The sequence below is a fragment of the Mustela putorius genome, unplaced genomic scaffold, assembly GCF_011764305.1.
Source record: "Mustela putorius furo isolate JIRA1106 unplaced genomic scaffold, ASM1176430v1.1 tig00000596_pilon_pilon_pilon, whole genome shotgun sequence".
NCBI classification, from domain to species: domain Eukaryota; kingdom Metazoa; phylum Chordata; class Mammalia; order Carnivora; family Mustelidae; genus Mustela; species Mustela putorius.
In genome coordinates, this window is record NW_025421428.1 from 8,764,791 (window position 1) to 8,786,777 (window position 21,987).

The 21,987-nt window shown below is 48.9% G+C and overlaps 2 protein-coding genes and 1 long non-coding RNA gene across 10 annotated transcripts in view; 1 reads left to right on the forward strand and 2 right to left on the reverse strand.

The window, feature by feature from the left end:
• The window catches only part of RALGPS1 (Ral GEF with PH domain and SH3 binding motif 1), a 270,593-nt gene that overhangs the window by 119,247 nt on the left and 129,359 nt on the right, over window positions 1-21,987 (forward strand). For all 8 annotated transcript variants that reach the window (XM_045082428.1, XM_045082426.1, XM_045082430.1 and 5 more), the window contains one exon: window positions 3,050-3,176. In XM_045082428.1, coding sequence (XP_044938363.1) covers window positions 3,050-3,176 — 127 coding nt within the window. The remainder of the gene's footprint in view (window positions 1-3,049; window positions 3,177-21,987) is intronic.
• On the reverse strand, window positions 13,347-17,601 carry LOC123392784. Its single transcript, XR_006607437.1, has 3 exons — window positions 16,937-17,601; window positions 14,281-14,381; window positions 13,347-13,645 (listed from the first exon to the last, which is right to left on the reverse strand). It is a non-coding gene; the product is annotated as an uncharacterized LOC123392784 (long non-coding RNA).
• Window positions 18,648-21,987, reverse strand: part of ANGPTL2 (angiopoietin like 2) — a 33,830-nt gene continuing 30,490 nt past the window's right edge. The window contains exon 5 of the mRNA XM_004757281.3: window positions 18,648-20,451. Within this exon, the coding sequence (XP_004757338.1) occupies window positions 20,252-20,451 (200 nt within the window). The 3' untranslated portion in view covers window positions 18,648-20,251. The remainder of the gene's footprint in view (window positions 20,452-21,987) is intronic.

Here is a 21,987-nt window from a genome sequence, read left to right on the forward strand (position 1 = left end):
CTCTCCCTGCCTGCCTCTCTGCCTACTTGTGATCTCTGTCTGTCAAATAAATAAATAAAATCTTAAAAAAAAAACAAACCAGATCTGTTTCCTCCCCAAACAAACATGCCATCCTAGCAGGTTTTCTACTGAGCCTTCTCCTTCTCTGGAGACTTCTCTTCCAGGGCTGACAGTGTGTGAGCCAGTCACTCTGAAGGCCTGTTGTCATCCCAGAGCCTCCATTTACTACTCCTGGATTGATTGGATCCACCGTTTCCTGTATCCCATCTCTTCCTGTATTTGGTTTATTCCCTTATTTTGCTAGAGGAAGTTCTTAAGTAGTTTTTAAATACATGCATGGGAAATAGATGTTCTGAGTCTTCTGGCATCCTGAGCACTACTACTCAGAAAGCTGATGCCATCCCGAATTTCATTTGTGGGCACAGAATGAAGCAGACGAGTGACGTTAACCGGATCCAGCCCTTCTGGATGTGTGTGTGAATGTGTGTAGTTGGCGGGGGTGGGGGGACATGGTGAGGGGATTGGTAGGACGTATGTCTACAGAGGCAAGGTTAACAGAGGGAGATGTGACCTGGAGGAGCCTGGTTTTAATTTTAGGAAGCATTCAAATATGGCTGTCTTTGGTTGTCTCACTCTGCTAAAGAACCCCAATTGTTGGTTTGAAGTCAATTTCTAGGGTGATTTTCAGGAACATCCCACAGGCCTCTCTAACCTCATACTGGCTGGTCCTGTCCATCTGTCCATATCTAGGACACAGATGACAGGCTGATCACTGATGCGGTACCACGTTTAGAGGCCCTGGATGGGCTAGGCAGTTAGGCTGGGCCTGGTGGGGGACATGGGCAGTCCTCCAGCCGAGTCCAGAGAACCAGTGGTGGAAACATTGGGGGGCTCAGCTGCAGGGTGTGAAGGTAATAGGGATTGTTTGACTGTTGCATGAACATGGCTGATTGCCAAAGAATTCTGTGGGGTTCTAGGTTGCATTTAGTAAAGAAATGACCTCCCGGCCAACAGAGGGAGGAGTCTGCTCAGCCTTACGGTGGGGCAGGTCACCACCAGAGTGTCTGGCTCTGATCTGGGTGTGTGTTGTTCTGTAGTGAATTTCTCATCCCTAAATGTTCATTTCAAATGCTCCTCTCCATGCAGAGCTCTCTTTGATGCTTCCCTTGCCCATAATTTATTCCTAATTTGTCTGGATTTTTGGTCTCCATTTGCTTACCACGTTGCTATAATATACGTTCCTCGTCTCTGTCGAGTCGCATTCCTCCAGGATTCTCAGACAGGTCCCTTCATCTCTGTGCTGTTGGACCTGCTGCTTCTGGCTCCGTCTTTGTCGCTGGGCTTTGTGGAAACCGGATGAGGCATATGTCATGGTGTACCAAAAACAAATTGTGTGGGGGTTTTTTTTTGTTGTTTTTTTTGGTTTTTTTTGTAAATTTGGTAATTGAGGTCTTATTATTTCCTGTGCATTTGTTCACATGAGTCCAGGTAGCAGCTTCAGATTCGCAAGCCGGTTAAGCAGCTGTTGCCCCTCGCATCTGTGCAGCATTTCTGCTTTCCTATGTCCTGAATTTCTCAGTGGGGGGAAAAAGTTTGTGGTTCACTCTCCAACTTCTTCAGCACTGGGACCTTTTTTCTCAGCTAAATCTTTTGCCACTCTTCCCTGAAGCCCTTACGCTGTCACTGCTTAGCTGGGCCATCGTACGGCTGCATCTTCTGTGACTCTGGAGGCTGAGGGTCAAGGATGTGGGCAGGGCCTGCCCGGAACAGTTTGGGTTCTCTGATGCACCAGACGCGGCCTGAGTCTGGGCTTTGCAGACCCAGTTCCTAGGAACTGCACTGTGTTTGTACTAAACCCAAAGGCATTACTTGGGTGCAAAAGGCCTGCTTCCCCTGTGCTGGACAGTGACTGTGCCACTTCTCCCTGCTGCCTGACAGGCAGTTGAACGCCAGCTTGCTTAGTCTGATGGCTGTGGCAGCGCTGCAAGTCCCACATCCTTGCATGGACCATCAGGGCCCCGAGATCAGGCCTGACCGGCAGTGCCCCAGGTATCCTGCTGTGTCAGCTGCTGATCTCAAATCCGGATGCCCTGGGCTCTGGAAGCTAAAGCTAGGGGAGCTCCCAACGTCAGCCACATGCTGTGCCAAAGCCAGCCCTCTCCGAGTGACCCCTAAATCCTCTTGCGAAACCAAATCTCCCAGCCTAGACGCCTTTCCTCAAAGCCGTTTTACTTAAGGGGCCTTCTTGCCATTTCCTGGTACTGGGTCTTAACCTGGGACTTGCAGGACAACCACAACATGAGTCCTTAGCATCCAGTCTAGAAAACCAGGAGTTCAGATTTCTATTCCTTCCTTCTAAGAAGCCTCCTCAGTTACAAGGACCATTCCTCCCTGGGTGGTTATCTCAGTCATAAAGGGTCGTCCCCCTACAGATGACTGCCTGTGGAGAAGAAGCTTGGCTTCTCTGGAGTAAAACACTGTAGCAGTATAAACATGACACAGCCATCAACTGCAGGGCATGTGGGAGAGCCTGGGTGGGAGAGGCGGCCTGCCTCTGGGCACAACACGCACGCACGAGGGGACCCTGTCAGATCTCCTGGGGCCTTCGGCAGTGGTGAAGCTTTTGAGGAAAGAGCTAGAAGCTGTGGGTGCAGGGAGAGACCTGATGTAGTGGTGCAGAAACTCTGGGGAGCCGTTTGTGTGAAATGGGCATCACTCTGTGAGCCCCTTGGTATTGTAGGATCTGTGCATCCATGGAGGCAACTACCGTTCAGGGTGTCATGGCATCATTTAGAACTGTGGACTAGGTGGCTTTGAAAGATATCTTCCAAATGTGAGATTCCATGACAAGTGACAAAATCGAGGCCATGAAACTTTTCATCTCTGCATGTAACAGCCTCTTAAAATCTTCAGTTGTACCCAGGACTTGGTACACCGCAGACATGTCATTTAGGACGTTTCCCTCGGTCTTTGTGCACAACTCGCCTTTTTTCTTTTTCCCCTGGTTTCTCTTCTCTCTCATACTCTATATATTTTCTTCTCACTTCAGCTTTTGAATCGAAAAGACAAGACCACTTTTGAGAAATTGGACTACCTGATGTCTAAAGAAGATAATTACAAGCGGACCCGGGAGTATATCCGAAGCCTGAAGATGGTTCCCAGTATTCCCTATCTAGGTAGGAGTCTGAATTGGCTTATTATTTATTAAGAAACCTGCTCAGTGCCAAATTAGATGTTTTTACAGTTTCTAGTTGAGAAGTTTCCAGAAGCAGCATGGGCCATGGTAAAAAGGTAATTGGTGAGGTCCTCGGATCAGAACAGGCCTTTGATAGTTCCCAAGGATGGGAACCTTGCTGAGCACCTGGAAACAAGGGCTATGGTGCTTTTATATAAGTAACTTGTGAATGAGTCGTCACCAACCTCCCCAGCCTCCCCAGCTCAGAAGGGTCACAAGACTTACTGGGTCATCCACATCCTTGTGAGCTAGTAGAACTCAGGCACAAATTTCCTCTGTTCTGGTTCTCCGGACATTATTAACATATTTTGTAAGATTTGTACCAACAAAATTATAATGTTTATTGATTTTTCTGATTAGAAAATAATACATTTTCCTTGTAAGGGATTAGGGGAAGAAAATTAGTATCATTTGTCACCCCCTGTAGATATTTTCAGTGTTTTGCATCATATCCTCTCATTTGTTTGGGTGCATATAAAAAATCCATACTTACAGTGAACATTTAATGTCATTACTTGTATTTCAGTACTGTGTCTCAAGCCCATTGCATGGATTTGCCAAACTTGCATTTGCTAACATTAACATTTAGGTTGATTCTTCATTTTTGTTATCAAAATGTCACAGCAAGCATCCTTACTGCAAAAACCTCTTGCATATAGTTAAGATTATTACCTTACAGTAAATTCTTAGAAGTGTGATTATTGGGTCAAAACATGTGCAGAATTTTGCCTTTTTTGGTATGTTTTCAAAATGCTCTCTGTAGAGGCTGTAGCAACTTACATTTTTATTGCAAGGGGATAAAATGATCTGTTTTTCCTAGGTAAACAAATACTGTGTATTTTTGTCTGTGTGGGTTTTTTTCTTTTCCTTTCTCTCTCATTTTATTTTTCTTTGCCAATCTGAGAGGTAAAAAATACTTCTTGTAATTTGGGTTTCATGCTAATGCTAATTTCATGAAAAAAATTTATGTCTTTTTATGACCTAAAAATAATACTAATAATAAGGAAAATTAAGGTTTAATAGAAGTGGCTCCCTAATATTTTCAGAGATCTAGTGTTAATTTTTTGGAGGTATATTTTTATAGCTTACAGATGTCTTCCATGAACATTGTTTTCTTTTTTTTTTTAAGATTTTGTTTGTTTATTTGACAGACAGATCACAAGTAGGTGGAGAGACAGGCAGAGAGAGAGAGGGGGAAGCAGGCTCCCTGCTGAGCAGAGAGCCCAATGTGGGGCTTGATCCCAGGACCCCAGGATCATGACCTGAGCCAAAGGCAGAGGCTTTAACCCACTGAGCCACCCAGGTGCCCCTGAACATTGTTTTCTAATACCCTTTTTTTTTTTGGTGTTTTTGAGAGAAAGAGAGAAAGCAAAAGCCGGGGGATGGGCAGGGGGAGAGGGAGAATCTTAAGGAGGTTCCATGCCCTGCGTGGAACCCAACATGGGGCTCAGTCCCACGACCCTGAGATCATGACCTGAGCCGAAATCAAGAGTCGGATGCTTAACTGACTGAACCGCCCCTATTTTCAAATTCTTCTAAAGTCAGTTTGGGAAATTTAGTTTTCATAGAAAAATGTCCTCTTAACACAAGTTTATAAAATTATTTGCACAGAGTTCTTTTCCTCATTTAGTTTTCTTTGACCATAGTTTTATATAGTATTCTCTTATATATTTTAGCCTCCCATGTATGTATGGATGCTTGTATTTGCTTTGCATTGCTGATAGTTTGCATTTTTGTTTTCTCTTTTTTTCATTTGCTTGTCAGAGCTGTGTCTTTTGGTCTTTTCAGAGAATTAGACTTTGTATTTATCAGTCATGGTGTTCTTCTACCTTCTAGTTTACTATATTCTGTCATCGTAAGATCTGCTTTTTGTCTCCACATGTCAGCACCTCTGAAGTTGAGATGCATCTTTTAATTGATGGCAAACAAAGCATTGTGACGTTGTTTAATTGGCGGCATTTTTTCTGAGTTATACATAACATAACAGTGTGTTTTATAATGATGTCTTATATTTGATGAAATATGGAATTCTGCTTTTGTCCTTTATAGTTCATCTCTCCTGTTTTCCTTACATTGTTTTGTTATTTCTGTTAATTGACTCATGTGTATAAATATTTCTCTCTCCACTTTAATTTGGAAAACAGTTAAGGGCATACATTTTGCTCTGATTGCTGTTACATGTTTTGTGATACAGTGTTCTCATTGGTATTCTTTAAATGTTCTGTCTTATGGTTTCAGTTTTTCTTTTATCCACTTAATAGTTAAGGTAGTGGGTTTTGTTTTGTTTTGTTTTAATTTTTAAGGTCTTGAATTTTCTTCTTGTTTTCAAATGGTTTTATGGGGATAAAATTTATGTCCTATCCATTTAGATTGTCCAGTTCAGTGATTTTCAGTCCATTCACAGAGCTGTGCAGCCATCAACACAATTTTGCAACATTTTTATCATCCCTAAGACAAACCCCACACCCGTTAGCCGTCACTCGATTTTCCTTCTGGCCAGCTCTCTTCTGCCCTCACCCCAGCCCTTGGCAGCCACCAGTCTACTTTCTGTCTCCATAGATTTGCTTATTCTGGACATTTGATAGAAATTTAATTGCACAGTATGTGGTCTTTTATGACTGGCTTTTTTCCCTTTACTATCTTGTGTCCAAGGTTTATACATGTTGGAGCAGAATTATTACTTCATTCCTTTGCATTGTCAGATAACATTCCATTGTGTGGAAACACCGCATTTTATTGATTTATTGGATGGACATTTGAATTGTTTCACTTTTTGGCTATCATGCGTCACAGTGCTATTTGGTTTTTAAAAACATAGTCTTCTCTGTAATATTTTTACATGAGTTTAGGCCATGTGGCATATATGATTTCTAGGTTTAAAAAAATGTTTGACATTTGTCTTGTGGTTTAATATAAGATCATTTTTTTGCAAATGTTTCATGCGTGTTGGAAAAGAAGGTGAAACCTCTCAAATTACCCTTATAATGGTATTGGAATGTTTAAATGATCAACTTGTGACAACTTAGTGTATCAAGGACAGAAATATTTGTTAGACTCCCCTTGCACTTCTGATAGCTTCTGCCTTAATTACTCAGTGTATAGACGTTTGTAACAATTGTAAATTTATGGTGAAGTGTCCCATACAAAATGATCTTGGTTCTGTTTGTTAATTTCATTTACCTCTTTGTTTTTAATTCTGTGAACTCTGTTTTATTTCTCACTTGCATTCCTTTTATAAACTGTTGACTATATTTTGGGTTTGAATATTTTAGTTGCTTTAAGCATGATTCTTGAAAACTGCACTTAGTTGGGTCCAATGAGAGATCCTGCCTTTTAGTAAAGGAGTTCTTTCCACATACTTTTAGCCTTATGCCATATTTTGAATCGAATGTCATTTTGTGCTTACTTTTTTGTGCTTTCTTATTCTTTCCTTATTCTTCTCTTAAGGCTTACTACAGTGTCTTTCTACGTGACATGCAAATCACTGCCTCACATCATGGAGGGAGGGCATGTTGATGCTCTCAGCTCACACATTCCCGCTTTGCCTGAGGCTGATCAGCTGAGGGATGGAATGAGACAGTGTTAGGGTGAGGGTTGCCTACTGTGGGCCCAGTGGCTCAACTAGCAGAGGTGCTCCCAGGTTGTTAGGGACGGCCTCTTCTCTGTTCCTAAGAGTGGTCATGAGAGCTGCCATTTATTCTCTGCTTTCTCTGGGCCTGGCACTCTGCTACTCTGCTAGGCTTTTTAAGCACTGTCTCAATGAATACTGACAATGGCCGCGTGAATACGCAGGCGCTGAGAGGTTGCCTAGGGTTACATAACTAGAGAGTGGACTTGGCCCACATGGTCTGGCCATAAGCCCTAAGCTATTGACACTGCCCTCTCCTAATGCCCCGCCTCCGCTGTGCAGGTCATTATTTTCCTATTCCTTCCTTGCAGTTATCACCTGTCTGCCCTCTGCCATTTGTGAATCGCAGGTGGCCTCCATCAGACACTATATGAAGTGGGATGAATTGTCTTAACTTTTTCTTGTGACGCTCTCTGTTCTTGGACCGCAGGGCGGTGTGTGTTGGGCTTCTGAGGGCAAAGTGGACTAACACTGCCTCCCCCTTCTGAGCTCTGTCCCTTGTAATCAGACCAACTGTCTGAGTCACCTCCTCAGGCCACTGGCCAGAGGCCCCTTGTGCATCACCCGATGGTTCTCGTGAGGCCACAGGACAGGTCTGTACTTGCAGTGGACATGTGGCCTGTGCCAGCCCTGAGTTTCTGGAGCCACGGCTTGTCCTCGATGGCCTCATCTCGGTGGCCTCTCCCTGGAATTAGGTAGCAGAGGTGCTGCGTAGGCCTCAGTGTGGCTCAGTGCTCCTGCCTCTACCTCCGAGAGTCCAGCTTAGCTGCTCTGCTCTGTGCTTCCAGCCTGACGGCAATTTCCCTCCCCCTCAGACAGTCGGGCTGCATTTCTCACGCTCATACAGAAAACGATTCCTGACACGCTAGAGGGAGAGAACAGGAGGTGTTACCAACGTGCTTTCTGTTCTCGGGATTGTATGTGAGGGTTTTCCAGGGTGGGTGCCACAATTTCCTTAAAAAGAAGGAGGCAAGATGCCATTCTGAGGCTTTGTGGGCCCATCGTGAGAGCAGTTGGGGCCCTGCCTGCCCGTCTGACCACCGTGGGCAGACCCTGCCCACGTCCACTGTGGTTGCAGTACTGCTTCCTCCTGGAAACCCATCCTGTCCCAGGGCTGGATTCGTTTATCGAAGGAGGAATAGTTACATAATTCCTGGAAAGTACAATATGGGAAAAAATGTCTGAAACCATTTCTTTTTCCCTTGGCAGAGTCCTCCCTGTAGGTCTTTCCCTCGGGGAGAGGGAGTTATTCTCTGGGAGAGACTTCAGGTCGGTTCCTGATACTTCCTGCTTTGTTGCCTCCGCTGCTAGAGACCTCGGACGGATGGCCGCTCCCCGACAGAGACTTGCCTCTCATGGCAGCAGCGGGGTTTATTTTTGTAACGATTCTCTTAAACGTCTGTGGAGTGTTCTATGCTATCTGGTTTCCTGGGACTGTTCAGTTCTGTTCACTCGTGTGCCCCTCACTGCCGGTAGAGGTGCCCTCGCGTAGCACTGGCCAGTGTTAGTAACCGTGTGCGTGTGTCGTCCAGCCCCTTCGCATGCAAATTTTAGGGCCAGTTGGCTACACTTGCTTGCACTGTTTTCTTGTGAAACATAAGTTTTAAAACAGTGAGGGAAAAACTTACTACATTTTAAAAATAAGGCTGTCTGAAAAGGTTTCTTCCCAGTTACTTCAAAGCGTAAAAATAGCAGTGGGAAATAGGTCACTTATTTGCAGCTTAAATTGATCCGATGGTAACTCCTTGTTCGTATCCAGTTCAGACTGTGGGGATAATACGAGCAGGCGAGAGCTGTGGAGAACGGCTCCGCTGTTTATTTCTAAACAGCTTTGTTGACTGAGAGGGTGTTTGGTTTTCACTACCTATAATCCCCTCCAGGAAACAGCTATGTAAAATGAAGAATGTAATGGCTTTTAGAAGGTTTAGAGCTGATTCTAAAAGTAACCCTAGGCAGTGTGGAAAATCCTGATCTCTCAAGGAACAAAAATTAGGCATTCTGACAGTTCTGAATTATAAGAAAACATTTAGACATTCTTTGTAAATGTACCCAGACTTTTGATATATGAAGGAAATTTCTAGAACCTAAGACATTCCTTCAGACAAGCAAACACTGCCATAGATAAAGGAAGCCTTTATTTTCAACTATGCGGTTTAAAGAAAAGGTAAGTTGTTTCTGAGTAGAGAACAAACGGGCCTAAAAGGACTTTCAAAAAGAAGTATTTGTGCTGAGGCCCCAAAACCCCCAGAACAGCAGGGTGAGTGAGGGGCTCACACTCGGAGTCGGAGGACAGCATGTGCCAGCCCGCAGCGAGATGGGGTGTTCTCGGAGCCCGCCGCCGAATGACGGGCGAGCACTCCTGTTAGGGAGTGGACGAGACCGGCACACTTTCTGCTCTGGGGTTGCTCACAGCCCAGGTCTGGTCACTGGCAGTGAACAAGAAACTGAAAGTCAGCTGAGCATTATGAAGGGAAAGGCAGAGGAGCAGATAAAGGGGCCCTGACCCAGTCTGGGGGACCAGGGAGGGTTTTCTGGAGCAAAGCCCTGAAGGATGAATAAGCCGGGTGAGGAGGTGGGAGGTGAGCAGCCAGACAGAGACAACAGCTTGTGCAAGAGCCCCGCGTGGGGAAAAACATGTTTGTTGGAAAAACTGGCTGGAGAGTAGGGAATGAGGGGGAGGGTATTGTGAGAAGCCGCGGGAGTGGAAGGCAGGGGGTGAGATCGCCTGGGGCCCAGACACTGTGAGTGGGGAGTTTAGGCCCCGAATCCCCCTAAGAGCAGTGGGAAACCATGGAGGGCTCAAAGCAGGGGCATGGCCAAGAGAGGACTTGCATTTAACACACGCCACCTGGCCTGCAGCATGTGAGTACCTTTGAGGAGGTCAGACTGGAGGAGGGAAGCCCAGGTAGGGGACCGTGTAGGAGCCCATGCTTCATCACTGTACTTCAGAATGGCTAGAAGGAGAGGGAAAGAAAGCCTTTGAAACACAGTTCAGATTATTTCATTTCGTTTCATTTTATTATTTTATTTTTGAGAGAGAGAGAGAGTGTGTACGTGTGCGAGGAGGGGGAGGAGGGGCAGAGGGAGAGGATCTTAAGCAGACTCTGTGCTGAGCATGGAGCCTGACGTGAGGCTCCATCCCAGGACCCTGAGACTGTGACTTGAGCCAGAATTAAAAGCCCGACGCTTCACTGACTGAGCTGCCCAGGCGCCCCCAGAAACGGTTCATTTTAGAGCAGAGCCTTGGAAAGACATGAAACAGTTGTCAGTGAGCACATCCCTTACACCCGATGGAGACAAATGGCATTTCCCTGTGCTTTGACTTTGAGAATCCACATGAGCTCAAAAAATCCACTGAGCTGTGGCCTCCTTACAGTGGAGACGGAGGGCAAGCACGGTGCTCTCTCCCGCTACCCGCAGAAGGCAGGTGGCACTGGGGCGGGGGGGCGCTGATGCCAGCAACACCTCTGCTTCCCAGAACATGGATCAGTGTGGCCACCAGCACCCCAGGACCAAGGCCACGGGCTCCCAGTTTGAGGGTGACTACATCGTTATCCAGCTGTCCCCAGGTTCGCCAGCATTAAGGGTAATCCTTTCCTTTAATGCCCAGCTGAAAACTTTCCATTCCACATGCAGGAAATCCAGACTTTTTTGTTTTCAGTTCTCCCCTCCATGTGTGTCTAAGGATCCCCAAGGAATACTCATTTGTTCCACAGATCATCCTGGTGGTTGCATGGTGCCTCAGCGGGCTGCCTGGATCCAAACCTCTGATCCCTCCCTCCAGCATCTCTGCCTTTCCTGCCCTGTCCTTGCGGCTGGACCCATGTGGAGCCAGGCTCCTCCTTCCTCCCCTAGGGAAGCACAGTTTGGGATGGACCAGGGGTTGTCAGTGCCACAGAGAAAAGCTTAAGCTTGCTTTCTAGAACGCCTGCTCCTAGAGCTCCTGGGCCATGCCCTTTCTCCTCTTTGCCTGATGGCCACATGCTTCAGTGCCAACCTTGTTGCCCTCCCTTTTCTAGCCAAGGAGAGGCCTCGATCACGCTTCCGTGTCCTCATACGGAGACATCCATCCTCTGTGAGGCCCAGCAGGCAGGGAAGAGCTGGCCTCTGATTCATATCAGACATGCTTCTGAGTCAATAGAAGAATTGCAAAGACAACTAGCATCCCAAATGAAGGAAACCTTTCCCATTATTTTGTAGAGTGGACAGCTGCATGTTGTCTTAAATCTCTCCCTTCTAGAAGAGAATTTTGCCTTTACTTTTGCAGTCTGAAGATATGTTACCTTAAAATTCATATTCCCCTGGAACTTCACAGTCATGTTCCATTTTTACAAAAAGCCAGTGGATCTTATTAAAACCCCTATTTTGTGAGTGAGAAAAGCCACAATTTGATTTATGACTTAGCCAGTGTCATATGCCAGGCGGATAGCAAGTGCAACTCAGCGTCTCGTGCTCTGGCTGGGGCTCCACCCAGCCTTAACTCACACATCGTCCATCTAGTGCCTCTGTCTCCATGGAGAGAAATAGTGCAGGAGGAAAGCATGTTGGGGAGACGTTTGCTCTGCTGCCCAGAGCACCTTGTCACCTGTGCCCCTTCCGGGGCATAGGGGGGACTTGTAATCTGTATTTCTCTGCATCAAGAAGTTGTATCTGGTCCCCAAAAGGAGGTGAGAGCACAGCCCACTTTGTGCAAGAGAAAGTGTTTTCACAGCAGGAATCCATGTCCTCATCAGGATGACTGCTTTGCTTTGACCTTTTGTCTCCGGATTTCCAACCAGAAGCTCATGATAGTAATAATGACAACTCCTTGGTTATTCTCTCCCATGTGACTGGCACTGCACTGAGCATTTTATGAGAATTAATCTCATTTAATCCTCCTGATGCTCTGAGGGAGGCACTGTTTTTTACTTATTTCACAGCTGCAGAGGCCAAATGGGACTCATGTTAAAGGTCTCACCACTTTGCGGTGCCACTTCCTAGTGGTGAGACCAGTGCCCAGCCCATTCTGACCCAGTGCCCAGCCAGAAACCTCAAGAATATGCTGCATGTCCCTGTAAAAGACCTTCAAGCTCTGGGGAAACCTAGACAGTGGACTGAGAAGGAGCGGCTCTGGAGACAGTCCTGTGTGGAGTGGAGGCTTGAGATGGGGGACTGAGGATCACCTCCCCCAGGTCAGCAAGCCCTAAGCAAGACAGATGTTGGTGGTGGAGGAAGGGCTAGTGAGTTTCTCTGTCCTCAGGACTAACCTGGTGCCTTGTACATCTCCTTGCTGGTTTGAAGGGAGAGTTAAGACAACTGACACAGAGAACCTGAAAGATTCTGAGTGGTCGATAGCTTGTAAGATGGCCCCAGTTCTCCCTGACCCCCAGTGTTCCTGTCCTTGTGTAATCCCTTCCCCTTGAACATGGGCAGAACATACTGACTTGTTCCTAACAAACAGAATGTGACAGAAATAATGAGACATCCATTATGTCCTCAGGGATATCTGAGATCAGATTACCAAAAGACCGTGCCTTCAGTGTGAGGGGCTTGCTCTTGCTGTCTGTCTCTTGGATCTCTTCCTATCCCTTGGATTCTGGGGGAATCCAGCTGCCCCGTGCTCATCAGTGCCCCCGTCAAGGGTTTGAGCCCTGTCAGCCACCAGGTGAGTGAGTTTGGTAACAGAGTCCCCCTCGGTGGAGCTTTCGGATGAGACCACAGCCTCAGCCCATGGCTTCACTGAAAACTGAGACTCCTTGAGCGAGGCGCCCAGCTGACGTGTCCCCTCCTCCCTGACCCAGGGAACCTGTAAAGTAAGACATGAGGAAGCTACTAAGTTTGGGGGTAATCTGTCACATAGCAGTGGGTAACTAACACACCTCACAACCTTGATCACTACCCCACACTTACTATTTAGTTACCCCAGCTGTAAAACTGAGCACATGAAAGACCATAAGAGTAATCTTTAGGGCAGCAGGAAATTCTAGGTCTGTCTCAGAAGCTAATGTTGAGGGGATGAAATTCTATAGGACCAGGGGTGGTTGCCACTTTGAGAGGTAATGAATTCTTGCAGTTCTGTAAGGAAGAAGGGTGCCTGAAAAGGGCCTGGAAAGTTACCCCATGAAAGGCTTTAGTTCCCTACTCAGGTGTATGTTGGGCTTTAGAGGGTAATGTGTGCAGACCTTCAGAGGTCCAGGAATGCCTGCTCAGGAAACTGGAAGACAGCTGTTCTGTGTGGCCACCCAGAGAGCTGTGCTGGGGAGGGGCCTTCAGTGCCACTCATTCCCTTAGAAACTTCTGAGATGATAAAAGTAACTAAAAAGAAGTCTGTGAAGTAAGAAGCAGAAACCCCTTCTTCCTCACCTACTTCCCCAAAGCAACCACAATTAACGATCGGAGTGTATCCTCCCAGACATTTTAATCCCCATACACTAACATACGTGCATGTGTGTGTGTGTGCGGGGCAGGGGAAGGATGCAAATAATATTTCACTTTTTAACCAAAATGGGGACATTTTATTCATTTTTGTTTTGTACCTTATATTTTGTTCCATGCAAAGAGTCACAAATGTTGTTTGGTGGCTGCACATACAGAACTTCTTCCTTCTGTCCGGTGGCTCCGTGGCACCCATGCAGGTGCATGGGTGGTTGGCTGAGCTGGGACTGATTGCGTGCTGGCTCGTGCATCCGTGTGCCGACGGACGAGCGGGCGGGTGCCTTCTGTGCTCTCCCTGCGACGGGAAGTGCGATGGAGAACATCTTCACTGGTGTGCCTTTCCTCGCCTGCCGAGAATTTCTGGAACACTGAGGACGAGGAAAGGAATTGCCACATGTGGAAGTGCTTTGGAATGGCCACACAGAGGACGGGGATTATCTGTGTCCGGGTTGCCATGTGTGGCGGGGCTGCCCCAGGCTTCCGCATGTCAGGCGGGACAGAGATACTCAAAAGTCTTGGTGATGGTTGGTACCAAGGCATTTTGTCCTCAAGTGGCAGACTTCCAGATGCGGGCTGGGTCAGGCTTGCCTCTGGACCTGAGACAAGGTGAGGAAGCCCCGGGCCTGAAGGCATGGAGATGGCAGACAGGGAGCCAGCTTACCGGATGATGTGGCCCAGGGCTCGGGCCAGCCAGTACTGGCACATGAGGGAGCACTGGGATGGCCAAAGTATGGGGCTGAGTCAGTCAGTTGGAGGATAAGTGGAAGTAAGACGGGCCAGGCCCAACCTTTAGCCCTGGCAAAACCCTGGTAGATAGCCCTGGACTGGCTTCCTGACATCTGGGGACCTACTGTCCCTCCAGCTCCTTCTGCACACACGGGGTGCTGGGCTCACTCACAAAACTGCTGCTCTGGGCGGGCCGCCACCACGCTTCTCAGATGTGTAGGGGGTGGTCACAGGGTGAGAGAGGGCCCTTAGTTGTTTCATTCTGCCCACTACTCACAAGCAGTGATTTAATGCTGCAGAAGCAGGAGTGCAAATCCCGAGCGGCTCAGGCTGTGTTCTCGGGCAAGTCACTTACATCTCCGAGCCTTGATTTCTGTTCTGTCAGAGGAAATATAATTAGGACACCCACCTCATAGGTCGTTATGAGATTTAAAGAGACACGCATGGTGCCTGGCACACAGAGCCCCCTGTGGATGGTAGATGGCATGAGTCTAATCTAGAGCAAAATACTGCCAGGAGGACTCCAGCAGTGGGGACCTTGTGGCCTCCTGTATCCACGGAGACTAATGAGAAACTCAGCGAATCCAGAAGGACAGGAAGAGCCCATCCGGGCCTAGCTGGGTGTCCCAGTGAATGACCCAGCAGGGCCTGGCAGGGTTGGATGTGCTTTGTGGGGCAGAGCAGGAGCAGGCAGGAGGAGGTGCTAAAGAGCAGACACCATCTCATGGGTAGTGGGACAGACGCCACCAGCCAGCAAAGTGCGGTCCGCAGAGAGGAAGGAGGTGGACAGCAGCTAAAGTAGATGCCTTCTTGGTTATAGATCTAGGCTGAAACCCCCTTTCTCTAGGACCCTGGGAGCCACCCCTGCCTGTCCCCCGCAGCACTGAACTCCAGCAGCAGCACTCATCCTAGCCGGAGCTGATAGGATTGAGGTGGACACCCAGCCTGAGCGGCCCGTCGGAGACTCTGGCCGGGAGTGAGCACTGGAAGGGAGGGTGCTTGTAAGTCTCTGCTGGCACTCAGACCAGGAGGACATGTGAGCTCAGGGATTCCTTGCTGGGAAAAGCAGATGGATGCACAATGAGAAACAGAGACCTGCAAGCAAGGGAAAAGGAAAAGAAGGGGGAGAAGATGGGAAAGCTGCTGCCTTGCCTCCTGACGGCTTTCCAGGCAGTTTCTGGTTTCTGGCCCTCGTGAGGCCCAGCTGCGTCCCTGCTCATGGACTCCGGGAGATACCCCGTGTCCTTATGTAACAAGCTTATTAAATGAGCTGGACTCAGTCAGGTGGAAGAAGAAACCAACTTACTTTTCTCCCCAGTGTCCTTTCCAGCCTACCCTGTGCACTAGCTCTTTCCCCAGACGGTGCTGAAAACCTAGCAAGCCCCTTCATCTTTCTGCTGTCAGGCATGAAAAAGCCACGTCTGTTCTAACCGCGCGGCCACCGCAGACAGTCCAGTGTAGCCATCAGAGGTCTGGGCTTGGAGAGCCCAACCGGGCTCAGAGACCTGGGGTGGGGGCGGGCTCCCATTCAGTGCTGTCACCAGATCCTGCACCCCTCTTGCCTCCCGCTTGCCCGCCGAGGTTTGTGAGCCTTGGGGTTGGACCAGGGGAGAAGGAAGAGGGAGGGGTCAAGGCCCATCCCACGTGGCCGATATGGTAGGTGTGCCAGGTGCTCAGGCACCCATGCTCGCTGGCGGCAGCGGCAGGGGGACAGTTTCCCTTCTGGGCACCTTGGACTCAGCTGCCGTGATGGGGGATACTTCACATCCACACACCACTTACAGCTCCTTTCTGGGCACCTGGGCCTCCTGTACCGCCTCTACCCTGCCATGCCCCCTGCTGCCCTCCGCTTCCCAGGAGACCATACCCTTGCCTGCCCCACAAGGGTATGTTCTCTTCATAAGGCCAGGTCATTGGCCCCCAGTGACCCAGGTACTGGCCCAAACTGGAATGTGGGGGCTTGGCTGGGGTAGGAGAAAGTCTGGGTTTTGCCGACTTCCTTGTGGTCTGTGGGTACATTCACCATGGAGGCCTTTGCGACAGTAGGGCTCCTGCGACTGCAGGCCTTAAAGGGCCACTGGCTGGAATGGGAGAGAAGGGAGGCATGTTGGTCTGAGCTGGGTAGACTTCTGTGTTTGTTGGCTGGTGGAGCCACACACCAGGCACTAAGGCGTCTGGCACTTGGGCCCCCACCATTCTCTTCTTGGATGCTGCTGGTCATACCCCCATTTCACACCAAGGAGAATTAGTTCCACATGTCTGATGGGTTTATTTTTTACTCTCCTTCCATATAGCCGGCGTGTGCTTTAACAGGGTTGGGTTTTGGGGTGGGGATTGGGAGAAACAGCTGGTAGCATGGCCTGCTTTTGTTTGGGTCCCAACTAGTTTAGAAAAGGGATTACTCTGCATTGTCCAACATGGCTTTCCAGAACTCTGCTTTGGGTTTTGGATCTAAGACTGTGACCAGTAAGGCCGGATAAACCCTGTTTTCCTTTACCATCAATCCTTGTGTCCTGGACATTGCACTTGAGGTGTGTGAGGAGGCCTGGCTGTGGTGTGGGCCCAGGTCAAGATAGTCTCACCAAAGAGCGTGCAACAGCTGATGACCCCAACAACAACTGGCTAGAGGTTTGGGAGAAGGCAGTTACGAACTCTTACTTAGTGCCGATACCTAGCACCTTCCTGATTAACTGCTGCTAGAGCATTCGGATTTATTATTTTTTAAAGATTTTTATTTATTTATTTGACAGAGAGGAAGTGAGAGAGAGAACACAAGCAGGGGGAGTGGGAGAGGAAGAAGCAGGCTTCCCACTGTGCAGGGAGCACAACACAGGGCTCCGCTCGATCCCAGGACCCTGGGATCATGACTCAAGGCGAAGGCAGACACTTAACGACCGAGCCACATGGGCCCCCCAGTACTAGAGCATTCTTACCAGCAGTCTGACTGTGAGCCTCCTTTTGTCCTCTCCTGTGAAGTGACAACAGTCCCTTCTTCACAGGGCTGCCTGTGGGTTACATAAGAAAACACGAAGTCCAAGTCCAAGCACATAGTAGGCTGTAGTAAACATCCATCTCTCCCCAGCTGCATCTCTCCTGAAAACAGCTCTCGTGTGGCAGTATTTCTTGACCACTGAAAAGAGGGATTGCTGGGTCCAAAGGTATAAGGTTTTTTAAATTTTGCTGCACACAAATGTCCATATTTGGTGCCCACATTGCCAAGTTGCTCTTTAAATAGACTGAATCAACTTGTGCTTGCGCACGCAGAGAACGTATTTCTCCATTCGCTTGTCAACATGGAGGTTCTTTCACCTTTCCCATCTGATAGGCACCATGTGATGGTTTGTGGTTGATTTAATGTCCCTCTCTGGTTATTACTGAGATTGGCGTCTCGTTTACTGGCCTTTTATACTCTGATGTGTTTGAAAGTTTTCTATCACAGCGTTTGTATCTTTTTTCCTAATTTGAGAGAGTACGTGGTATGGCAGGAATATTAAACCTGTATTTTTCTTTTTTTCTTAACATGTAATGTATTATTTACTTCGGGGGTACAGGTCTGTGAATCATCAGTCTTACACTTTCACAGCACTCACCATAGCACATGCCCTCCCCAATGTCCATAACCAGCCACCCTATCCCTGCCCCTGCCTCACCCTCCAGCAACCCTCAGTTTGTTTCCTGAGATTAAGAGTCTCTTATGGTTTGTCTCCCTCTCTGGTTTCATCGTGTTTCATTTTTCCCTCCCTTTCCCTATGATCCTCTGTCTTCTTTCTCAAATTCCTCTTATCAGTGAGATCATACGATAATTGTCTTTCTCTGATTGACTTATTTCGCTTACCATAATACCCTCTAGTTCTATCCACATTGTTGTAAATGGAAGATTTTGGGGTCTTTGATGGCTGCATCATATTCCATTATATTCCATTTATCTGTTGATGGATGTCTAGGCTCTTTCCATAGTTTGGATACTGTGGACATCGCTGCTATAAACATTTGGGTGCACATGCCCCTTCGGGTTTGCCTTCAATCTCAGTCGTGTTTTATTTTTTAGAGGGCAGAAAATTTGGGGTTTTCTTTGGTCATATCCCTTAGTCTTTTCCTTTTTGGTTTTGGGGTTTTCCTGCTATGCCTAGAGATGACTTCCCAGCCCACAGATTTGTTTTTCTGGTAGCTGGTGTGGAAGCCGCATTGGAATGAGGGAGACAGAGGCACAGGGCTCCTGGGCCGGTGGGCAGCCTGTTGTAGTAGTTGAGGGGAGAAGAGGCACAATGGCAGAGAAGAGGGCTTCCGTGGTTGGATGGGTGGATTGGCCTTGGCAAGGCAGGGAGAGAAGTCCTTGTTTTTGACCTGGGCAATTGCTAAACGGTGCCTTTTGGTAAAAGAAGACCAGACCTGGGGAAGATGTTTCAGGGGTTGGTTCACTGTCAAGGAGGTGCTTCGAGGATGTTCAGTGACGACATCTAGGGCATGGCTGGATGTGAGGAGGTGGAGCCCCAGAGAACTTCAGGGTGCTGTTTTGGGACTCCTGATGGTGTAGGTGGAAACCAAAGGTAGGGAGAGTATGATTTAAATGATTTTGGTGGATGTCCCTGATGCTGAATCTAGCTCTGATAGAGGGGGTCCCAGGACAGTAACACACAGTGTAAATACATCCAAATAGCACTGATGGCTTTTATTGCAGATTTGTGTCATTACAAGGATAATCTGGGAATATATTAAAAAAAAAACCCTCCCTTTTATATACACAAAACATGCTACATGGTACACTTCGTGAGAGCGCTGAGGTAATAGGCACACACCCAGACATGACAGTACCAAACGTTCCGACATCTCGCACACCCCCATTCACGCGCCCACCGGGGCAGGCTCACCTTCTGGACTCATCTCTTGCTCCCTGCTTGGCAAGAGTCCTGGCAGTACTGAGTCTGACACTTCGTGGCCAACAGGACTCTGAGAGCCACCACGCTGCAATGCACCAGCCACGGGCTCCAGGGGCTCCTGGTGGTTCAGGAGCTTGTGAGAAGTGGCCAGTTGTCATTTTTGTGGCACCTGTTCTCCAGAGAAGTGTCGTTTGGGGACGAGATGCAGACTGTAGTCAGCCTGAGAGCACGGGACCTTTGGTCTGTAGCCATTCGGGGGCCCCAACGATCGGGTGATGACTTCTCTTCAGTTGAGTATCTCCTGGGCAAGGTAGGTTATTATTTCTGTGACGGTTAAAATGACATGGAGGCTAAAGTGTGAATGGAACATATAAAACTGTGAATACATCATCTACGTGGCCGGGAGTTAGCTTTTGGGCCTGGCCTTCCCTTTCCTGACCAGAAACCTGGAGCCCAAAACCGTTTATTACTCAGAGGCTAAGGAATCTTGCCTGGAAAGAAAGGATGATATGACAAACCGGTAAGGGGTGGGTCGCAAGGGGTACAGAAGAGCAGAGAGGGTGGCTCGAACCGCACTGAGTGGCCAAGACCGACACACGGAAGGTACTTCCTGAATGGTGTTGGATGAAGGAGAAGGTGGATGGATGGATGGATGGATGGTGGAAAAGTCCTGAGAATGTGAGGAAGTCTAGAAATGGAGAGGGAGGGGGGTTTTGAAATTTGATCAGGTGCCCAAAGCGGTTCTTCAGTGAGGAAGGAGGGAGTCCCCACATGAGCGAATAAGCAGGTGGACACTCCTGGAAGAACCCCAGCACTTGGACACCAGGGATTGTTCTTTGAATTGGAGCTACACCATCTGTGATTGGCTCTTAGACTCACGGAGCATGATGTGAATGTAACGCATTCATCCTAAGAGCAAAGCTGTTGTAACAACTTCAACATCTGAGACTTGAACGTATGTGTGTTTAGGTTCGTAACCAAAGCTGTGTGTGTGTCTAGGCAGATCTCCAAGTGCACGTATATGTGGTGCACACACACGTTCCTAAGGTCGGCTCACACGTGTGTGTTATGAAGGTATTGTGCAGTTGTGCTTTTGTTACTGGGATTTGATTTCCTTAAAGAAGGATTTGTCTGTAGTCCTGTGCTGTGTGGAAACCTGAGTGGATCTCTGGTAGGAAGAAAAGCAGTAGGGACAGAGAATACTATGTCGATTCCATTCCATTATCTGCCGCAGCGACTTGGGGAAACAGAATCCAGGGCCCCATCCTCCCAGCCCCCTGGTGAACTGATGGGGAGTTGCTCCTGGTGCTGGGGCCGGCACGGCTGGGGCAGGCTCCTGGATGGCCACGAGAGGTCAGGAGGGGAGCTGGCTTAGTGGAAGGTGTTGGGGTTAGGCCGGATCATCATCACCACTTTCTTGAGCGAGTAGGAGCCTCCTCGGAACTCAGCCCAATAGACTCCGTCCTGGTAGCGGCTCCGGTAATGGCCCCCGCGGTACCAGACCCCGTTGAGGTTGGAGTGGGCACAGGCATTATACCACCAGCCTCCCTTCTGGTAGTGGGCACAGTTTCCTGCAGGAGACAAGGGAGGAGGCAGTTTTACCCGAATCCACCGTTTGCTTGGGGATTTTCATGGCGCCCGCTCTGGTAGGGGGAGCGATTGGAACAGGAATGCTTGAGAGGCGGCCTGGGCTTCAGGTTTGCTCTGACCTCCGAGGCTCGGCCATGTGACCAGTGCCTCACAGAGCCACTGAACTGTCCTAAGCTTGGTGCCTCCCGCACAGGACCGCATGGGGATGGAACGAGGGCGCGCTGTCACTCAGTCAGCCCAGGGCTTGTGTGCGGGAAGCACCTGGGGTGGGGGGTTGAATAGGAAGCCGAATGATCGGCGGGGGGGGGCAGGGGAGAGGCCACTGGGTTCTTAGGAATTTAAGAGTTGCAGCTGTTGGATCAAGAGTTTTTATAGAATGACAAAGGAAGTGTTTAAGTTGAAATGCTCCTCAACCTCCTAGCCTGCAGTCCAGCCAAATGTTTTTTTTATGATTTCACAAAAGAAAGATATTTTCATAAAAGTTCTGGCACTGTCACATCAAGCTGGATTTTGCTGCCAAGGACAAGCAGTTCGGAACAACAGTAAAAGTGTGGGCAGGGTGCAGGCGGGCGTGCAGGGGCATCGGCCTTCTCCAGAAGGAAGAGGAAGAGGAGCCATTGGCTGCTTGGGCCGCTCTTAGTTAAATGAGGAGTTCCCCAGTGTCCTGATTAGGCCTGGGAAGGGGACCCCCCACTCAGGGAAAGGCTGCCCCAAGCAAGCTTGGGGGTTGGGGCCTAACAGAGCTGGTGGCCCCACTCCAGCTGAGGCCTTGGGGAGACATGAGGCGGCAGCAGGCTGACAGAGGCAGAAGCTCAGGAGAGACGCAGCTCGGGCACCCAGAGCCTCTGTAGCCCAGGTGTTCCCAGAGTTTTCCTCAGGCACCTCTAGGCCATCAGTTGAGGCCACAAGGACCAAATGGCGGTGCTGGATTTGCAGACCAGAGAGAGCCCTTGGTGAACCATGGCCAGCCTCCCGTGTGAGTGGAAGCCTGAGCTCGCCCTGCATGATCCCAGGGACAAGGAGCTCACTTCCTTGCCGTCCGCTGACAGTGCCGCTGGACAGGCCTGACAGTTGGGGTCACAGAGCAGTCTTCTCCCTGCTCTGTGACTCACGATGGCCCTCAAGAAGTGCTGTACAAGCCCTTGTGCCCCCAGAATCTGGCCAGCTCTGAGGGTCATCTTCCTGCCCTGCTCTTCCTGGGAGCCTTGGAAGCCCTGGCCAGAGAAGACATACTGCTTCCTCAGGGGCCCCTGCAGTGCCAGTCAGAAGAGAGCTGTCTGGATGTCCCCCGTGGGGCGAGAACAGCCTCCTGGGACATGGCTGCCAGGGCATTTGAAGTGAGGCCCTTGCTCTCCTCCACACGTAGGTAGCAGAGCTTGTCTCAAGAGCAGGTAGTTCCTAGGACAGTCCTTAAAGAGGAGGGAGTGGCCTGCAGACCAGGACTCAATGGAGGGGGCAGGTTTGCCCATGAGAACAGACAGCCTTGGCCTAGAGGTAGGGTTGGCTCTTTGGAGAGG